General features: G+C 48.4%; 1 protein-coding gene across 3 annotated transcripts; it reads left to right on the top strand.

Annotated features, from left to right (window-relative positions):
- Positions 1–300: 300 nt before the first annotated feature.
- On the top strand, positions 301–16,886 carry MIGA2 (mitoguardin 2). Of its 3 annotated transcripts, none has more exons than XM_048325273.1 (16): positions 301–385; positions 1,566–1,805; positions 2,459–2,654; positions 3,496–3,608; positions 5,650–5,761; positions 6,238–6,377; positions 7,841–7,958; positions 8,126–8,226; positions 8,716–8,831; positions 9,249–9,321; positions 9,544–9,630; positions 9,819–9,917; positions 10,286–10,420; positions 11,137–11,190; positions 12,157–12,273; positions 12,404–16,886. In XM_048325273.1, the coding sequence occupies exons 2-16, from the start codon at positions 1,710–1,712 to the stop codon at positions 12,605–12,607; spliced, it is 1,761 nt and encodes a 586-aa protein (XP_048181230.1). In that variant the 5' UTR covers positions 301–385; positions 1,566–1,709; the 3' UTR covers positions 12,608–16,886. The 3 variants fall into 3 exon arrangements, with proteins under 3 accessions (XP_048181230.1, XP_048181228.1, XP_048181229.1); XM_048325271.1 differs by having other exon boundaries at positions 2,444–2,654; XM_048325272.1 differs by lacking the exon at positions 301–385 and adding an exon at positions 944–1,443 and having other exon boundaries at positions 2,444–2,654.
- The last annotated feature ends 803 nt before the right edge of the window (positions 16,887–17,689 follow it).

Raw genomic sequence — 17,689 nt, 5'->3', positions numbered from 1 at the left:
TCTTACGGGTCCGTGCGCCTCGGCAGCGCCCCGGCGGACGGGGGCGCGGATGGCGGGCGCGGCCCCTTTAAGCGCGGCGGCGGCTGCGGGGGGAGCTGTCAGCGCCCGCCAATAGAAACTCGCGCCGCGCTCCCCGCCCCTTCCCTTCCCCTCTCCGCCGCCCGCGCCGCCTCATCCCCGAGCCGGGCGCGTTCCGATTGGCGCGGCGGCGGGCAGCTCTCCTCTCTGATTGGCTGAGATGGGAGAGGGGGCGGGGTCTCCGCGCGGCCCGGCCCCTGCGCGGGGCGGGCTGCGGCGCGGGGGAAGGAGACGCTGCCCTTCCGCGGCCATGGCGCGCGGCGCGGGGACAGGGCGCCGAGCGGGGCCGCGCGCCCCCCCCGCCGCGGTGAGTGGTGCCGCCCGCGCCCGCTCGCGGGGGCCGGGCCCGCCGGGCCGCACCATCGTTAGTGGGGGGGGGGAAAGGAGGGGGAAGCGCCGAGCCGGGGACCCCCGGCTGAATCCGGTCATGGGGGTGGGGGGTACAGAGGGTGCGGGGGTGGCGGGGATGCCCCCGGGGTGAGCGAGTGCAGGGGCCCGGGGATGCCGGAGGGGTGCGAGGCATCTGAGGGCGCAGGGGGGATGCTCAGGGATGCGGGGGATGTCGGGGGTGCGGGGATGCTCCGGGGCTGCGGGGGGTGCGGGAGCCCTGCGTGCTGCAGTGCAGGTGCGGGGGGTCCCCTGGGACGCTCGCCGCCGGGCCGGTGGGTTTAAGCCCCGGCGCCGGCTGCCCACGGCGGGCAGGGCTGGGGGGAGATGCCCGGACAGAGGGGCTGCCTTGGTACGTCCGGCGCCTGTACTCCCTATCCCGGTATGGTAACCCCTAGGCTGTTTTCCGTGCCCAAAATTCCTTGCACTTTGCTCATCTCTGCTGCGGCCAGGACGTTGTGTTTTAACCTTGTGGGGAGAGCCCATGGCCGGTGTCCGGTCCGTGCGGGCTCCCGGTGCCCGGAGAACATTCCGTCGGTGCTCCCGGGGCAGTGGGTGCGGGGCTCTGTCACACGCCGGTGCCTTCTGCCGCTCTGTCCTTGACGGGAGCACATCCCTCCTGCCCAGAGCACATCCCTCCTGCCCAGCCCCGCTAGCAAAGCTCCGAGGGAGCTCAGGCAGCATGGAAATCTCCTGGGAGAACCCCCTTTGGTTGGTGGCTCTTGAGCAAGGCTGTGATGCACAGACAGTTGTGTGAAAGCAGAGTTTTGGCATTGAAAACGTGTGTATGGTTATTTGGGATAATTGGGGCTTTTTTATATTGGGACTGCAAAGAAAATTCCTCCAGCCATGTGCTGGCAGTTCTGGTACATGTAGAAATTTCTGGGAGCTGCTAAATCTGAGGGTGCTGCTGCCATAGAGCAGTTTGGGAATCTGTCCCCGTGGTTGGTAGGACAAGCAAAGGAATTGCTGCTGCTGGTGAGAAGATGTTTTGTATTCGCTGTTCCAAGTGACCTGGTGTGTGTTTTGTGAAGTGCACTGCAAGGAGGAGCAGGGCGTGTGTTCCCCTCACTCACCCGATTTTTCCCCTCTTCCCGCAGGAGGATTGTTGGATGGAGGCCAATTCCAGGACTCTGAGCCACATGTCAGAGAAAAGTTGGGTTCTTTTGTGAGCAGCTCACACAGCATCCACAAGTGCCCTTCCCCGTGGCGGCTCCTGAAGGTGCCGAGGTCCTCGTGCAGACATGGCATTTAGGAGGACAGAGGGAATGTCCATCATGCAGGCCTTGGCAATGACCGTGGCAGAGATCCCCGTGTTTGTTTACACGACGTTTGGGCAGGTACAAGGAGCGGGAAAGGTCTTCCTGTCACATTCCTGGGGCTGGCTCTGCGGGGTTGTCTGCGTGAGATGGAGGCACAATGGGGTGGTGCTGGGGGACCTGGGCAGTTTGAGGGATTGGAGGAATTTCAGGGGGAGTTCGGGGTGGTGGAAGAGACTTGTTCTGAGTGGGCTTGGAGAGGAGAGAAAAGCGCTTCCCACATTCCTCCCTGGGAGAACACCCAGGTTCAATCTTTCTCTTCATCAAAGGCACTATAAAAAGACGTGTCTTTCAAAGAAGAGTAATATGTTCCCCACTTGTAGTGATGCAGCACTTGGAGCAATAAAGCTCAGCTTCACGCCAGGGCTTCAGAGCTGAATTTGGGTAACCTGGATTGCATCTGTCCCAGGCTGTGTGCAGATTTTGCAGTGTTTTTTGGCAATGAGGATTGAGACCAAGTTCTCCAGGTCCTGTCAAAATGATGCTTCACAGTCTCTCTGTTGCTATGTCTTAGTTGTGTAGCAGGGGGCCTGTTTTGTAGATAGGAGGGTAAAGCCAACGTGTTTCATGTTTAACACAGGTTTTAAATTTTTTTTTTTTAAAAAGGGCAATGGAATTGGTTTTTCATTGTTGCTCTTCCATTTCTTTTGTGTTTAAAGTCTGTCTTCTCTCAGCTGCGACTCTCTCCAGGCCTGCGCAAGGTGCTGTTTGCCACAGCTCTGGGGACGGTTGCCTTGGCTCTTGCAGCTCATCAGCTGAAGCGGCGGCGCCGCCGAAAGAAACAAATTGCTCCGGACAAGTGTGGCTTTAAACCGGGAGGGATCACAGTGCCCATCCTGCCAACCAGGAGGGTCTCCTCCGTGAAGAAAGGTTGGCCTTACAAAAAGGGAAAAATCCCCAAAGAGGATTTTTTGTACGGGGAGGGATGGGAAGGCAGGGGGAGAGGAAAGCACAGCCATTGGTGTAGTGCTTCAATGGGGAATGAAGTGGGAATTCTGAAGTGCAGTGCCATGAGCACAGGCTTTGGGGAGCAAAGGGAGACAACTCTGAGCTCACAGTCCTCGGGAAGAAAAGGTGTCCTGAGGTTTTCCCTGAGGTTTGCATTCCCATCCCCTTTCCTGCAGGCAGCCTGTGGACAATTACCACGCTGCCCAGTAATGACCAGGGCACGCAGTGACCTGGTTCTGCATTGATCTCGTGACGTCAGTGCGGGTCCTGTGCTCTGCTCAGGGGAGGGGAGGGTGGCCTGGGCCAGGCTGGGGAGTTGGGAGTGTCCTTCCAGCTCTGCGGTGACTCCCAGCTTCCTCACCTGCTTGTACTGATTTTAGGGGTACGACTGACCCAGGCTCTCAGCAAAGCACTTTAGGGATTAAGCATTTGTTTGGTGAAATGTATGAAAATCAAGGGAGCAGTGTCTGTGTTCTGCCTGCCCTGAGGGAAGGTGGAGGAGTTTTTGCTTGATTGTTTCCACTTGTCTCTTGCTGTCCATAAGCAGTGAATTCATTCCTCAGCCTCAGATCCCCACTGACACCAGCTTTCTTAGGCTCAGAGCAAAGCAGAGCAGACAGGAGATCTGTGGCTTATTTCTAGGTGTTGGATGCTGCTTTGCCCATTCACAGTCACACTGGACAGGGTGATGTTCCCCTCCCTATTCCCTGCTGCAGTCACCTGGGCCTAAAATCCTGTTTTTGTGTGACCTTCCCAACTGCAGGATACTCCAGCAGGAGAGTCCAGAGCCCTGGCAGCAAGAGCAATGACACGCTCAGCGGGATTTCCTCCATTGAGCCCAGCAAACATTCCAGTTCCTCCCACAGCCTTGCCTCGGTAAGGACCTTGTTGGCAGGGCTGGGAGATGTCAGTGCACGTACCTGTCACGAGATCACCAAGTCCTTGGGCTTGTACTGGCTCATGGAGAATGCCAAAGCCTCTGGAGCAGAGCAGGTTGCAGTGTAATTGTAGGGCGGGTTCTGATATTAACCTTGCACTGAGTGTCTGGAGTTCCCTGCAAACAGCAATTTTTTGTGGCCAAGAGCTCCAGGATTCCTTGGCCAATTCTTTGGCCGAGGAGGAGCTGCAGGAGGGATTTCCCTGTGGGACATGGCCATGGTTCCTTGGAGCTGTCTGTGACCCTCTCAAGGAGTTAGGCTGGGTTGTTTCTGGGTCTCACAGCCATGGAGAGCTTGTTTGCTTCCCTCCATGGTGCGGGTTTGGGTGGCCCAGCAGCCTCTCCCTTCTGTGCTGGGGCTGCTCACAGCTTGCTTTGTTCTTAAAACCAAATTAACTCAAATTAGCTACTAAAATCTGATGGCTCTGTTCAGGAAACAGCACAGGTTGAGAACACAGCCCAGTCACTCTGCCTCCTCCAAAGCCAAAAAGCAGCCTATCAGTACTGGTAATTCAGGCTTAACCAGGCAGGAGAAGCCATCAGTGCTTATATCCACCTTTTGTGAGACCAAAACTGGAAGCATATGTGGCTTCAAGACCTGTTTCACATCCCCATTGCCCAGAGCCTCATGTTCTGTTGGAGCAGGGGGGCACAGATGAACCTCTGTGAGTGGCTGCAAAGTCCTCCCTCGTCATCACCCAGGCTCAGAGGCTGCTTGGCAATGCTGGGGAAAGGAGAGGGAAAAATCATCCCTTCGAAGGGAGCTGTTGGGTGCCAGGACCCCACAGCACATGCTGGTGTTGCTGGTTTTAGTACAGCTAAAGCACCAGAAGTTGCCAAAATCCGTGCTGGCCAAAGTGTGTCTCCAGCAGGCGGCAGTGCCTGCACGGCGCTGGGCACGGCACAGCATTCCCTGGAGAGCTGGGGTGTGATGGGATGTGACCGTGAGCACCAAGCTGTGTCCAGCTCTGGCCTCTTTCCCCCCACAGGGACTCGCATCCACGTAATTCCCCCATGGCTTCTCAGTTCACACGGATGCTATCCAGGTTTTGTAACACTGAAATTCTGTTTCTCTTTAAATAAAAAGCAATCCGTAAATGCCTTTTCCCACTGCTGGTGCCTGGGTGGGGATATCCCCACGGACAGGCATCTGTTTCTGTACAGATGAGCTGACCCTGTACTTACAGTTTTCATATTACTTGGTGGAAAAACAAGTGATCCTTTGCACAGCTGCAGGTTTGCCTGTGCTCTCCTTTGCTTCCTGGGCTCCTCTTTGCTATCCAGTAAGTAAATTGGCAGCAGTGAGCTGATGATTTGCAGTTCTGGATCTCAAGGTGATTTATTAACATCCCACAGGGATTGATCAATGGAGGCAGGGCAGGAATTCATCTGTCAGCTGATTATTGTAGCTTGTTTTTGGTACCAAGCTCATGTTTGGACATCCTTCTCTAAGCCACAGGAAAATGCTAGTCACTGATAGTGTTGAATCCAGCACTTTACTGGGTCAGACTTTAGAAGACATTGATACCTTGGTGTGAAACTGGACAAAGCTGACACTGCTGTGTGGATTGTTGAGCTCAGCCCTCCGAGGAGAGGGTCTGGTTACAAAGAGAAGAGTGAGGATTCCCCTTGCCCTCTGGGGAATCCTCAGGCTGTATTTTTTCTGGGAAACTGTTTCTTTTGTTTGGACTGTGCTTTCTTCCTTGCCACTTCCAGTGTTTTTTGTACAGGCAGCTGGGGCTGACATGAGCTTTCCATCAAAATCCTGGTGCCTTTGTAGTGATTGCTTTGGACCTTTCCTGGGCTGTTTCCTCCATCAGTGCTCTCCTTGTAGTCCTTATCAATACAGGGGAGCACAGGGCAAACATGGGGAAGAAAAATGCCTTTTTGCTGAAGTTTAACTGGTGTTTGTTTGATCTTAGCATCTCTAACCTTGAGAGAATTTAAATGCATTTGGTGCCCTCTGCTCCCTTCCTGCAGATGGTAGCAGTCAACTCCTCAAGTCCAATACCCCCAGGGATGTGGGAGGCCCAGGCAATGGGAGATGCTGGAGCCATTGGTGATTCCAGTGCAGAAAGCCTCTATGTTCAAGGTAAGCAGGCACAAGGTCATTCCCCTGGGGGGGTTGTTTATCACTGTGAGAGCAAGAAGGGTGTGAGAATTGACACAGAGCATCAGCACTCAATGTAGAACTCTTAACAGAAAGTTCCCTTCCATTCTCAGCCTAAACTCAAATAAAAATCCCATCTTCTCTTAAAAAAAAAAAAAAGATCTTTTTTGTCAGTGAATAATTTACTTCCAAAATACTGTTCTTGAGCACAGGCTCATCTTGTGCAGAGAACAGTACTTTGAATGTAAGATGGATAATGTTCTAACCAGTTTGGGGATGTTCTCCTTCTAATCCAAAATAAACCATATTTAAACAGGAAAGAAAGGGAATATGTTTATTCTTTCAGCTGGGGAGGGATTTCCCTCTTTGCTGGATTGTCTGAGTGAGCAAAGACTCATCCTGTATCTCTTTGTTCCTGAGTGCCTTGGAACTCTCAAAGCTTTTGGTCGTGTTTCCAGGCATGGAGCTGTTTGAGGAGGCCCTGCAGAAATGGGAACAGGCACTGAGCATCAGGCAAAGGGACAGTGCTTGTACCAGCACCCCTGTGCCCTGGGACAGCAGGAAGCAGCAAGAAAGCATGTCTGAGAACCTTTCAGAGGTAGGTCCCCACATGCTGAAAGGCCAGCCTGGGTGCTGGAAGCAGTAAACAGTGGGAGGTTAAAAGGAGAGCAAATTAAGGGCAGAGACAGGCCAGACTCTGTTTAAGAGCTGTCTGTATCTGCAGCTTCCTTATGCAATGGAAGTGGGTGTTTTTAATTTCTTTCTCTTTTTAATATGTCTCGCCCCCTCATTCCCCAGCTTTTCTACCCACCTTCCAGCCTTGTGTCACTCACTGTCACACGTGTCCTCCCGTGGCACAGCCTGTGGTGAGAAAAGGCTGTGATGAATGCAGCACAGCTTTGGCTGGCAGTGTTGTCTCTGTAACTTTTTAATGCATTTGAAAATGGAGATCTTGATGGTCACTGTCCCTTCTGGGAACTGGGTGGAGAGCAGAGCCCAGCTGTGTGTGTGTGGATGAGGAAAGCAGTGGTAACTTGGTAGGAGCTGAGTGTGGCCCTGGTCCCTGCAGGGAGATGTGTACCTCACTCAGCCTGCAGCTACAGAAGCCAGGATTTTAGGACAGCCCTTTGCTGTCTGAGACTTGAGGACTATGCAGGGAAGACCTGTGTTAAAGGAGATCTAAACTAGAATGGCTCAGTGACAGCCACAAAGCTAAAAAACCTGCTGTAACTCAGGGCTGTGAAAGGAGCTGAACTCCCAACTCTCCAGGAGTTCTCACTGGGAAAAAGTGTTCCCAGCCTTTTGTAAACAGAGTCTGGTGTAGTAAGTATGTGGGACATTTGTCTTTTGTGCTGGATAATATTTATCCAAGTAAAATCTGGATTATGTTGTTGTTGGCTCTCCTTGAAGAGCCCTGTAGTGTTTCTAAAACTGCCTTAAGACCAGTTGATTCATTATGAAAATAGATTTTGTGCTTCTTGTTAATGCTTCTGTCTTCCGGGTGAGATACTCATGCAAACATAGGGGCATGAAGGCAAGATGCCATTCAAGTCTTATTTTCCCCACACCTTTTTTTTTTTTTCCTCCATCCTCCTGTGTTGCTTACAGCAAACTTTGCTTATACCCAGCACCTTAATCTAAATACTGTTATCCAGTTCTGGATATCCTGTTATATTCAACACAGGTTTCCTGATGCTATTTCTCCTGGAAATGAGGCTAAAGTCAAAAGGCAGGAGAATTAAGTGGTGTAGAACTTATTAAAATACCTGTTTTTCTGGGTGGCAGGTTAAAGTTCTTGAGTTCTTTCTTCCTTTTTTAAGAGGAAAACAAAATTGTGAAGCTCAAAAGCCAGAGGGTTTGAGTAGGCTGTGTGGAAGCTTCCCTCTCCGTGCATTATTAGCTGCATTGTAGGATTAACGACTCCTCTCTCTTTTTATTTTTAATCATTTAATCTGCAAACTGAAAATCCCATTTTCACTGAATTTTTCCTCCCATATTTGTGCTGTCCAATCTGTCTGTGCCCAGCTGGCTAACTAAGGGTGGCATTTATGTGTGTTCCAGGAGGAGTCCCAGAAAAGGGAGTTTGCTGAGAAGCTGGAGTCCCTCTTGCACCGAGCCTACCACCTCCAGGAAGAGTTTGGCTCCTCGCTCCCGTCGGACAGCGTGCTGCTGGATCTGGGTAGGGCATCTGACTACAGTAAAATGCCAGTTTCCTGCGTGGTTTTATGTCTTTTCTGTAAGCCAAGTAAAGGAGGAGTGACAAAGTGCGAGTGGAAGAGAGCACAGGAGCTGAGAGGAATGTTGGTCCGTGAACTCCAACACGTGTGGCTTCTTTCTCTCCTCCAGAGAAGACTTTAATGCTTCCCTTGGCGGACGGATCGTTGCGGCTGCGGACGGATGATGAGGACAGCTCGGCTTCGGAGGATTCCTTCTTCTCTGCAGCAGAGGTGACTGAAGTGTCAGCTGTGTGTCACAGCCCAGTGGCTTGGAGGGAAGGCACAAAGTCAGCAGAGCCAAACGCATCTTGGGAGAGGAAGATGATCAAACAGAGAGCAACAGCCCCAGGCTGGGAGGCTCATGATGGATGTTAGGAAAAAGCTTTTTAATGAGGGGGATGGTGCAGGCTTTTCCAACCAGCACTTCATGTCATCTTCTTATCTACTGTAGAAAACATGCCATAACAGCTAGGAAAGTGCTGTTATCTAATGTAAGGTGGCTTGGTAGTGTAAATTTTATGGATCATTGGCTATGTCAGAGCTGAGACAGCTTTTGGTGGAAAAAGAAATATCTTTGCATGAAACAGTTGTCACTGACAAACTTTGCTAGCTGAAAATTCTCTGAAGAAGGCCTACCTTGCTTGTGTGCAGTCTCTTGTGTATTTGCAAATATTTAATGAGCTCATTTTGTTCTTCCCACGTCTCTTGTTACCTCTGCAGCTCTTTGATTCTCTCCTCTTTGAGGAAATGCCATTCCACCTCTCCAAGCCAGTGGCAGCATACGAAGAAGCTCTGCAGCTGGTGAAAGAAGGGAAGGTTGCGTGCCGGACGCTGAGGTGAAGAGGCAGCTGGAGCTGTGGGATCTTGTGTCCCCTGCGGCACTGTGAACACATCATTTGCCTTTGAGCAGCCCCATAACCAGAAAAACCCTTTGGGGTCATAAAATCACAGCATCCTTCCTGCTGGGGTTTGGCCTTCCCAGGGAATTAGCCCCAGATTTTAGGGACTCACATGTTAAGAAAGAGTAATTGTCCCAGGAAGTTAGTGATAGGAAGTGTGACTGTTCTGGGAGGCTGGCATAGTCCTGTACCAGCCTGGCAGAGGTCCTCTGTTCCCCCAGGGAGCTGGATAAAGAGAAAGTGACTGTTCCTTTCTCCTATGCACAAACTGGGAATTTAGTTTTGTGGTTAGTTGGTAGGAGCACCAACATCAGGAGAACTGGAATTTACGCAATTCTTCCCCTTTCCCTCTAGGACAGAGCTCCTTGGCTGCTACAGTGACCAGGATTTCCTGGCGAAGCTGCATTGTGTCAGGCAGGCATTCCAGGTGAGACTGGCTCCAGGCTCCCAGGTTTCTATGGGTACATGGCTGCCAGCAGCACGTTCCTGGAGAGCGCAGTTTTGTTTCCTAGATTCCAGCTTGTTAAAGGTTAATGACACTGGTGTGTGCAGCATTGCACTGCTTCATGTCCCGTCCTTTTTTTTTCTTCCAATTCAGAATTTGAGGGTGTGTAGGTCCTCACAGGAGACATCTGTGTTCCCTTTGCAGGAGCTGCTGGAGGATGAAAGCAATCAGCTGTTTTTTGGGGAGGTTGGGAAGCAGATGGTGATAGGACTGATGACAAAAGCTGAAAAGGTAGGAAGTTTATGTAACAACTAAGCTGTGTCTTGAGTACAGGGACACTTGTTCCCCCATCCCACCCCAGAGTTTGTCCAGTATGTTGGAAGAAGAAAACTTCATCTGAGTGCTGGTGACTACTGTGATGTTGATGTCAGCTCAAATCTGAGTAGTCAAACTTCTGTTTTGTTCCTCTGCTCTCCCAGAATCCCAAAGCTTTCCTGGAAAGCTACGAGGAGATGCTGCGTTATGCCCTGAAGCAAGAGACCTGGCCGACCACTCAGCAGGAGCTGGAGGGAAGAGGGGTTGGTAAAGACATTATCTTTACAGAGTTGCAGAGGAGTTGGAAGATATTTCTTGCCCAGAGAGGTTGTGGAATTCCCATCCGTGGAAGTGCTCAAGGCCAGGCTGGACGGGGCTTGAAGCAACCTGGTCTAGTAGAAGGTGTCCCTGCCCATGACAGGAGGTGGAACTGGATGGTTTTAAAGTCCCTTACAAGCCAAACCACTGTGATTCTATTATAATGAAAATGTAGGAATGGCCCAGGAGTGAAAGAGCTGCTGGTGAAATAAGATTACATTGACTTCAGCTTGTTACATTTTGTTGCTTCTAACCAAAAAAGCCTGTCTCTTTAAAACCCGTTCCCTTTACAGACTGTTCTGCTCCCTGACAGGTGGTGTGCATGAGCTTCTTTGATATTGTGCTGGACTTCATCCTCATGGATGCTTTTGAGGATCTGGAGAACCCTCCCTCCTCCGTGCTGGCTGTGCTGCGCAACCGCTGGCTGTCCGACAGCTTCAAGGAGACGGTGCGTGAGATGGGGAGTGCTGGTGTGAGTGTGAGATCAGTGCCAAGGCCAGAAAAGAGCATAACCTCATCTTTCCTGGTTCAGCTGAATTCTCTCTTTATCAATGCCACGCTTTCCTGAAGCTCTAAACAACAGTCTTCTTGTGCATGGAAATTGTTTACAGGAAAGCTTTCCTTATTTTGAAAGCATCTGGTTGGCAACCAGACTTATGGCTCTAGGGGCCTTTATCAGTTATGCCATGGAGATGTTAAAAGATGACAGCACCTATTTTTATGAATGAGAATAAAAGGGTCAAAATACAGGGAAAAATATGTGGGTTTTAGCACATGGCCATTCATTCTGGCAGTACCTCAGCAGACACTGAAGCTGAAATTGCAAAGCTTTCCTTTAGTCCTGCCCCCAGTTGTATTTTTAAGACTGATTAGTTTGATAGACTGAGAATAAAATGGCACTTTGTAACAACTGCCTGCTTACAGGGGATTGTGGGCTGTTGGGCAACTATGTCAGATCATATTAACAATCTTCAGAAACCCTTTGGCTTCTCTGGAATGGATCTGAAGTGGCTAAATCTGCTTCCAGTTCACTTCAATTTTGTCATTTTAGAGTTGTTGGCACAAAAGGGCGGCTGCTTTGATGTTTTGATGACAATGTGTTGGTAAACTTTGGGTTTTTTTAAGTAATCCCAGTAGCTAATGGGCTCTCTCTGTTAATTGTAGGCTCTAGCAACTGCTTGCTGGTCAGTTCTGAAAGCAAAAAGGAGGCTTCTGATGGTAAGCAAAATTAATCCAAAGGGAAATAATCTAATGTATTTGAGGCTGAAAAGAGGACACATAGATCTTGACAAAGTATGAAGTCTTAAGTGGTAGAAGACTGAACAGAGTCACGTTCTTTGTGATGCTTTAGAGCCCTGGGGTCCTGCGGTCACTGCTCCAGTGCTATGCCAGTATTTTACTGAATCAATCTGAGTTTATTCTCCCTTATTCTCTTAATGTGAGGATTCAAATGACAGTGTTGCCTGTCTGGTATTCCCTCTCCCTGCTCACAATACTGTAGGAGTGGCTGCTGATCCCAAGCAACAAGGGACTGCTCCTGAATTGTATTTTCCTTGCTGGCACCAAACTGAATGGTTCAGGCACTGCTCTGCTCCCTGATGCTGATGCTAATTAGCCATTACTTGATGAGTTTCACTTAAATCTGTGACTTCCTAAAGTATCACAGCAGACGAGTTTATGGAGCTGGGGAACAGGAAGCCACAACTTCACAACCCCAGTTCTGCCACAGGGTCTGTGGCCTCTGGCAAGTTTTCAGCTCAGTCCCAACAGCCAGCTGGTATGACGGGGTTTGGCTCCTGAGATGGCACAGAGAGAAATGAGAGCACTAGAAGCTCTACTGGTGCTGTCATGCAGTAGCTCTGCCTTGGATATTTGCATGTCCTTTCCTGGCTTGGTCAGCAAATTATAAATAGAGGCTATAAAGGCTGGCTGGTGATTGCTTTTCATTTTCTTCTGTTCATTTTCCTCTTGAAATAGCAGCTTAGAAACATGAAGATACAAAGCTCTAGTCATCCTTCAAGGGATCTGAAAGATAAATGTAGTTTTGCAGGAGGAGATGTTCCAAATAGCTCTTAACTTCAGTTACTGAAGCTTTCTGGCAGGGAAGTTGGTGGCTGATTTGGAATAAGCTGCTAATTCTGTCTGAGAATGAAGACCATCTAATTCTGTTCTTCCCTGTGGCAGGTACCAGATGGCTTTATCTCTCATTTCTACTCCGTATCGGAGCATGTCAGTCCTGTTCTAGCCTTTGGTTTTCTGGGGCCCAAGCAGCAGCTATCCGAAGTCTGCAGCTTCTTCAAGGTAAGGTGGCTTTTCTGTACCTCATCTGTGTGGGACTCCTGTCTGCTGGCTTAAAGCTGCTGATATGTGCTCTTGGTGGCTGGTACCAGCAGGTGAAGGAATGCGACTGTAAACCTTCCTTTTTTTGCAGCACCAGATCGTCCAGTATTTGAAGGACATGTTTGACTTCGACAATGTGAGGTACACGACGGTGCAGTTGCTGGCAGAGGACATTTTGCAGCTGTCGCGGCGGCGCAGCGAGATCCTCTTAGGATACCTGGGTACCGAGACTTCCCCAGAGATGAACGGCATGCTTCCTGGCGTAACCGAGCCGCTGAAGGAGGAGCTCATCTGATGTCAGCAGAGGAAAACGCTTTTGTACAGGGACCTTTTCCTCCCAGAGATGGATAAAACTACCTGCAAAGTGCAGCGGTGGCAGGAAGACTACATGAAGACACAGCAATCTGGTGGGACCTTCTGCTTTTTGTAGCCAGTAGTGTTTGCTGGGATGGATCCAGGACCACTTGCCAGCTTATGGTTTGAATTTCTCCTTTGTTCCACCTTCCTGTTCTTCTTATTACTATTACTTTCAATGTCTTATATATACATCGTGTCCTGAACTGCCCGGGCCCAGATTTTTGCCCAATTCTCTTGAATAGGGCAATGTATGTACCTATTTTGCCTGTGTGTTTTCTGGGAGGTAAATCCCCGACGTTTACGATTGTGCGTGGGAACAGGAATATCATTGGGAAATTCTCCACTTGACCATTACCTTCTCAAGGAGGCTTTGCTTGCTTTGGGATTTTTGTTACTGTTCTGCTCTGCTGTGTTCCTACAGACATTAATTACTGCTAATTTTTACCCTAAGTGTGTTAACACATGTAATGTGACTAGCAAAGATTTCTTTCCTGGGGAGGAAGAAATAGTTCTGTAAAGCACTGAAGTAAAATGCAGACTTCTGTAAGCAGTCTGAAGCTCTAGGGGAATTGGTCTGTTCCCTTGGTGTTGCTGCTCTTTGGAGACCAGATGATGACGAGCTCTGTGTCCTGGTCATCCTTGCTTAGGAGGTTGCTGAGGTCTGTGTTTTCCCCTAAGACAAGTTAGTGTGAGGAGGGGAGGGATTTGCATCCTGCCTGTGTTTGCACAAAGTCTTTGGCATCCATCAAAGTGCCTTGCTGGATTTCAGAATGAGACAGCAGCAGCTTTTGCTGGGTCAGAGGTGTGGGGTGTGTACAAGCAGAGGGAAAGGGTAATAACATGGTGCTTATTGCTGTTATGCACAGGGTAGTGAGAGGTGTAGATGTTGGATGTGAGGTTATGTGTGCGGATAGTTGGAGAGCTGGGATCAAGCTTCTAGAGAGGAAATGACTCTTTACCGTCTGTCAGTCCTAAGAAATACAACATAATTTTGGGTAATGATCAAATGTGTGTATATGGTAGTGCTTCTCAAATGCTGGGATCCTGACTGCCCAGCAAGCACCTGGAATCTGGCTCCTCTGGGATGTGAGCTGAGTTGGATACTCGTGTAGGACAGCAGCAGTGGAGTGTGCTGAACTAGAGAATCATAAAAATCACAGAATAATAGAATATGCTGAGTTGGAAGGGATCCATCGGGATTGAGTCCAACTTCTGGCTCTGCATAGGGCACCCCAACATTCCCACCATATGCTGAGAGAGTTGCCCAAACTTCTTGAACTCTGTCAGGCTTGGTGCTGTGACCACTTCCCTGGGGAGCCTGTTCAGTGCCCAACCACCCTCTGGGTAGAAAACCTTTTCCTGATATCCAACCTAAACCTCTCCCAACTCAGCGTCATGCCATTGACTTGAGGCAGTCCTGGCTTTTGTGTGAGGTTTGCAATGATTTGCTGAGTCCTCTGTGAGTACAGCGCCACAGATGAAGGTTGAGATCCAGCCTGTGCCTTCTTCTGTTTCAGTCCACATGTAAGTCCAAGTCCCACCCTCGGAATGAGGAGGTCTTCAGGACTTCCACAAAAACATGAGCTTCACTGTTTTTGTTCCAGACTGATTAGTTACCCCTTGTGTCTGTTCTGGGTGAAAGACATGAGGCTTATCTGGACGTATTTTTGCAAGTGGAAAAAAATACGTAAGAATCTGGAATTTCCATATGAGTGGAAAATCAGTCCGTGGGCTTGGAGAATACAAATGCTTTCTTCCTCTTCAGATATCTATTGTGGATTCTGCTGGTAAAAGCAGGAAGGAAGCAAACAGAGAAAAAAAGTAAACAGGAGGACATAAAAGGAGCAGATAAATGTGCTGTGCCATGTGCTCTAGGGTCACCCTCCCTGAGCAGGGAGGTGGGACCAGGTGACCCACTGTGGTCCCTTCCAACCTGACCCATTCTGTGGCTCTCTGATTCCTTGAAATGCTCCTGAGATGTTTGCAGGGGGGTGCGTGTAGAGCACAGTAACATCTGGTGCTCTGTAAGCACATCAGACTGATGTGGCTTATCCTGGAAACCAGATTAATGCAATAAACAGGACCAACGCTGAGGCAGAAATTAGGAGCAGCTGCCCCAAGTGAGGCTGCATGGAATAAACTGTTATGAGAAGGATTTAAGAGACAGCAGTTGAAACTAGGAAAGGTCTCTGAGGTGTCTTGCTCCTGGCAGTGTGCAGGAAGAGAAGAAATGGAGGATGTTGTATTAGCATGTCACACCTGCTACATGTAAACTGTGATTCGAAAGTATGGTATATTCTGAAAGCAAGTTACTTTGCCAAAAAGATAATGTTGATAGTGCTTTGTGCTCTTGTATGGCTGGTTTAGAAGAAAGTCACTTCAGCAGCTTTTGTACAGTGATTAAAAAGATGCTAAAATATGAAGATTAACGTAATGAGATGGACTGTAATTCTAAACAATCAGTGCTGTTAAATTCTCATTTTTAGTGTTGTTTTATGTGTATTTATTTACTATTTTGAGTGTCTTTTGGCCTCAGTGCTTGGGCAGCCTGCCTGTTTTGTGTACAGACAAGAACACTGGCCGCTAACTTTGAGCTTTTGCATCCTTCTGGGAGAGGATACTGAAACAGGGTCCCCCTGAAGCGAACACTAACTTGCACTGTGGCTTTTTAAGCAGAGGAATTGTAAATTCCTAATCAATCAAATGAAGAAAGACTGTTTTATTACAGCCTGATGCTTTTCCTTAGCCCTTATTGCAAGTAGGTTACACAGCCCTCCCAGTGAAGGTAAAGATGAATCGGCCTCGGGAACATCTGCAGCTTCTTGAAAGTCGAGTTCTCTGCCTTTGCCCACCAGCAGTGACTTAGTCCTGCACCAGCCAAGGATGTTTGCCGAGACAAACTGGTTTTATCTTTACTGGGATGGATGTTAAACTTCTCTACATCTCCCCCTCATTTCCTTGCTGCTCTTTGTCCCTCCCCAATCCCAGTGTAGCTCAAGAGGAAAGGCAGAAAGGTGTCTGCAGCCTCTGAAGGGAACTGCAAGGATCAGCGGGTTCACAGGAGTTGTTCCTGTGGAAGAAGCTCTCCCTGGCCTGAGCAGTGCTGTCAGGGACCTGCTGTGTTCAACTCCTTTGGATGCAGCCCTCGGGTTGCAGGGCCCAGCCCAAAAGGTGACTCTCATACTCACCTGTATTGCAGGGAAGAGTTAAAGGGTATGATGGAACACCTGCCTGCCCTCTGGCTTCCTGAGATCCCTAGAAAATCCCTTCCCCCACCTACTGTGTTTAACAAAGGAAATTCTTCAGTATTAATAGCAGCTGAGATGTGTATTTGGGTAGAATCCCTTGAGATGAGACATTCACCTTTTTTTATGATGAACCCTTATTCTCAAGGGGTTAAATCATCCTGGGCTGACACTTGCAAGATTTTAACACTGATGGGGATTTAAAGTGGCTTAGCAGCCATGAAGTAAAATCCCTCAATAGTGTCTGATGCTTAAACAGAATTTAAAATATGCATGACTTTCATTTTTTATGTGGAGGTTGTAACAAGCGCAGTACTTTAGTATGTATGTAGAGACCATGCCAAATTGCTCTAGGAGGGTCTTTATGATCTTTAAGCACAGTAATAAAATTATGAGGAAAAATCTGCCTTGTATCTACAAAATCAGTGTGGCTTTGAAGAGCATGACTTGTGTTGTCTCATACAGGGAGGTGGGAAAGCAGGATTTTATTTATCCCTCTTCAGTAGAACATTCCTCTGCCATATCTGAAACTAATGAATGTAAACTTGTGCCTATTTTTTTCTTGATTTCTTAAAGGTGTAAAAATCTGTTCTTGATTTGCTCCTATCTTTTTCTTTGCAGCTGATTTTTAAAAAATATCTTTAATCTTAGGATGTGGGCATTACAAGTAAAATAAAACTTTACTTCATGATTGTGGGTTTTGTTCCTGAATTTCCTGGTGAAACGTGGTAGAAACTCAGTCTTTGGTTTCTGATTTAGGTGACAGTTGTGGTGGCACCTCTGCTTCTAGTGATGGTGTCAAACTAGGCTTGCTGTTCCTAGGGCCAGAATGATGAACTTGAAAGGTTTAAATGTAAAGTTAAAGGGTTTAATTGCATGGGGAGTCTTCCTGGGTCTACTGACAAGTCCACAGATGAAGTGGGCTATAAAATAAACAAAACAACTCCTTGTACTTTGAACCATGGTTGGAAACTGTGGGGTTTAATTTTTCAGATTTTTCTGTGGTGGTTTGGCTGTGTTGGAGTGTGGTGTGAGGAGGCTGTGATGAAGTGGTAACAGAAAATCCCAGTGAGGAGCAGAATCTCTTACACATTGTCCAAGTTCTTGTAGCACTTATCAGCTTCCCAAACTCTGTGAGAGAAACCCAGACTAAAGCCTGCGGGTTGGTATCAGAGCTGCCTGTCTGCTGAGCAAGGCAAGAAAATCATCTTCTTGTTCTTCTGAAACAACTATAGTGGATTTAAATAGTTTCATTTTCAGATGATAGAGAAACCAGACTGAATCAGATAGGCTGTTTCTTCCACAGTGATTAAAATTTCATTCTTATGCTTAAAAATAAAAAAAGTAAAAACGAGTCTCTGTTAGCATTAATGCAAGCCTGTCATGAACTCTGATGTATGCAAATAAAATATTCGTGGATAGGAAAATTTTTGTCTCACGCCACACCCTGATCATTAGTTGAGAGAGTTAAAAGGAGTTTATCTCAGTTTCCATGGAGTCAGACTCCACACTCATTACAGCTCCAGAGCAGCTTTGTGCTTTCTTGTGCTGAGGCACAGAGCAAAGGCTGCTCCATGTATTGACACTTTTTTCTCCTGTTCAGGAAGGAGTGGGTGAATACAGCAATGAAGCCCACAATTTTCAGTACTTGTCATGGTACATAGATCAAATGTAATCCACTCTGCCAGCATAACTCTACATTCAATAGCTTGGAAAGGAGGAGATTTATTTAACTTGAATAATGAAAGCAGTAAATCACTCATGCTCCCTCATAG

This window comes from Corvus hawaiiensis, chromosome 21 (assembly GCF_020740725.1).
Source record: "Corvus hawaiiensis isolate bCorHaw1 chromosome 21, bCorHaw1.pri.cur, whole genome shotgun sequence".
Classification (NCBI taxonomy): domain Eukaryota; kingdom Metazoa; phylum Chordata; class Aves; order Passeriformes; family Corvidae; genus Corvus; species Corvus hawaiiensis.
Note: the sequence above shows the minus strand (reverse complement) of the source record. Positions and strands in the feature narration are given on the sequence as shown.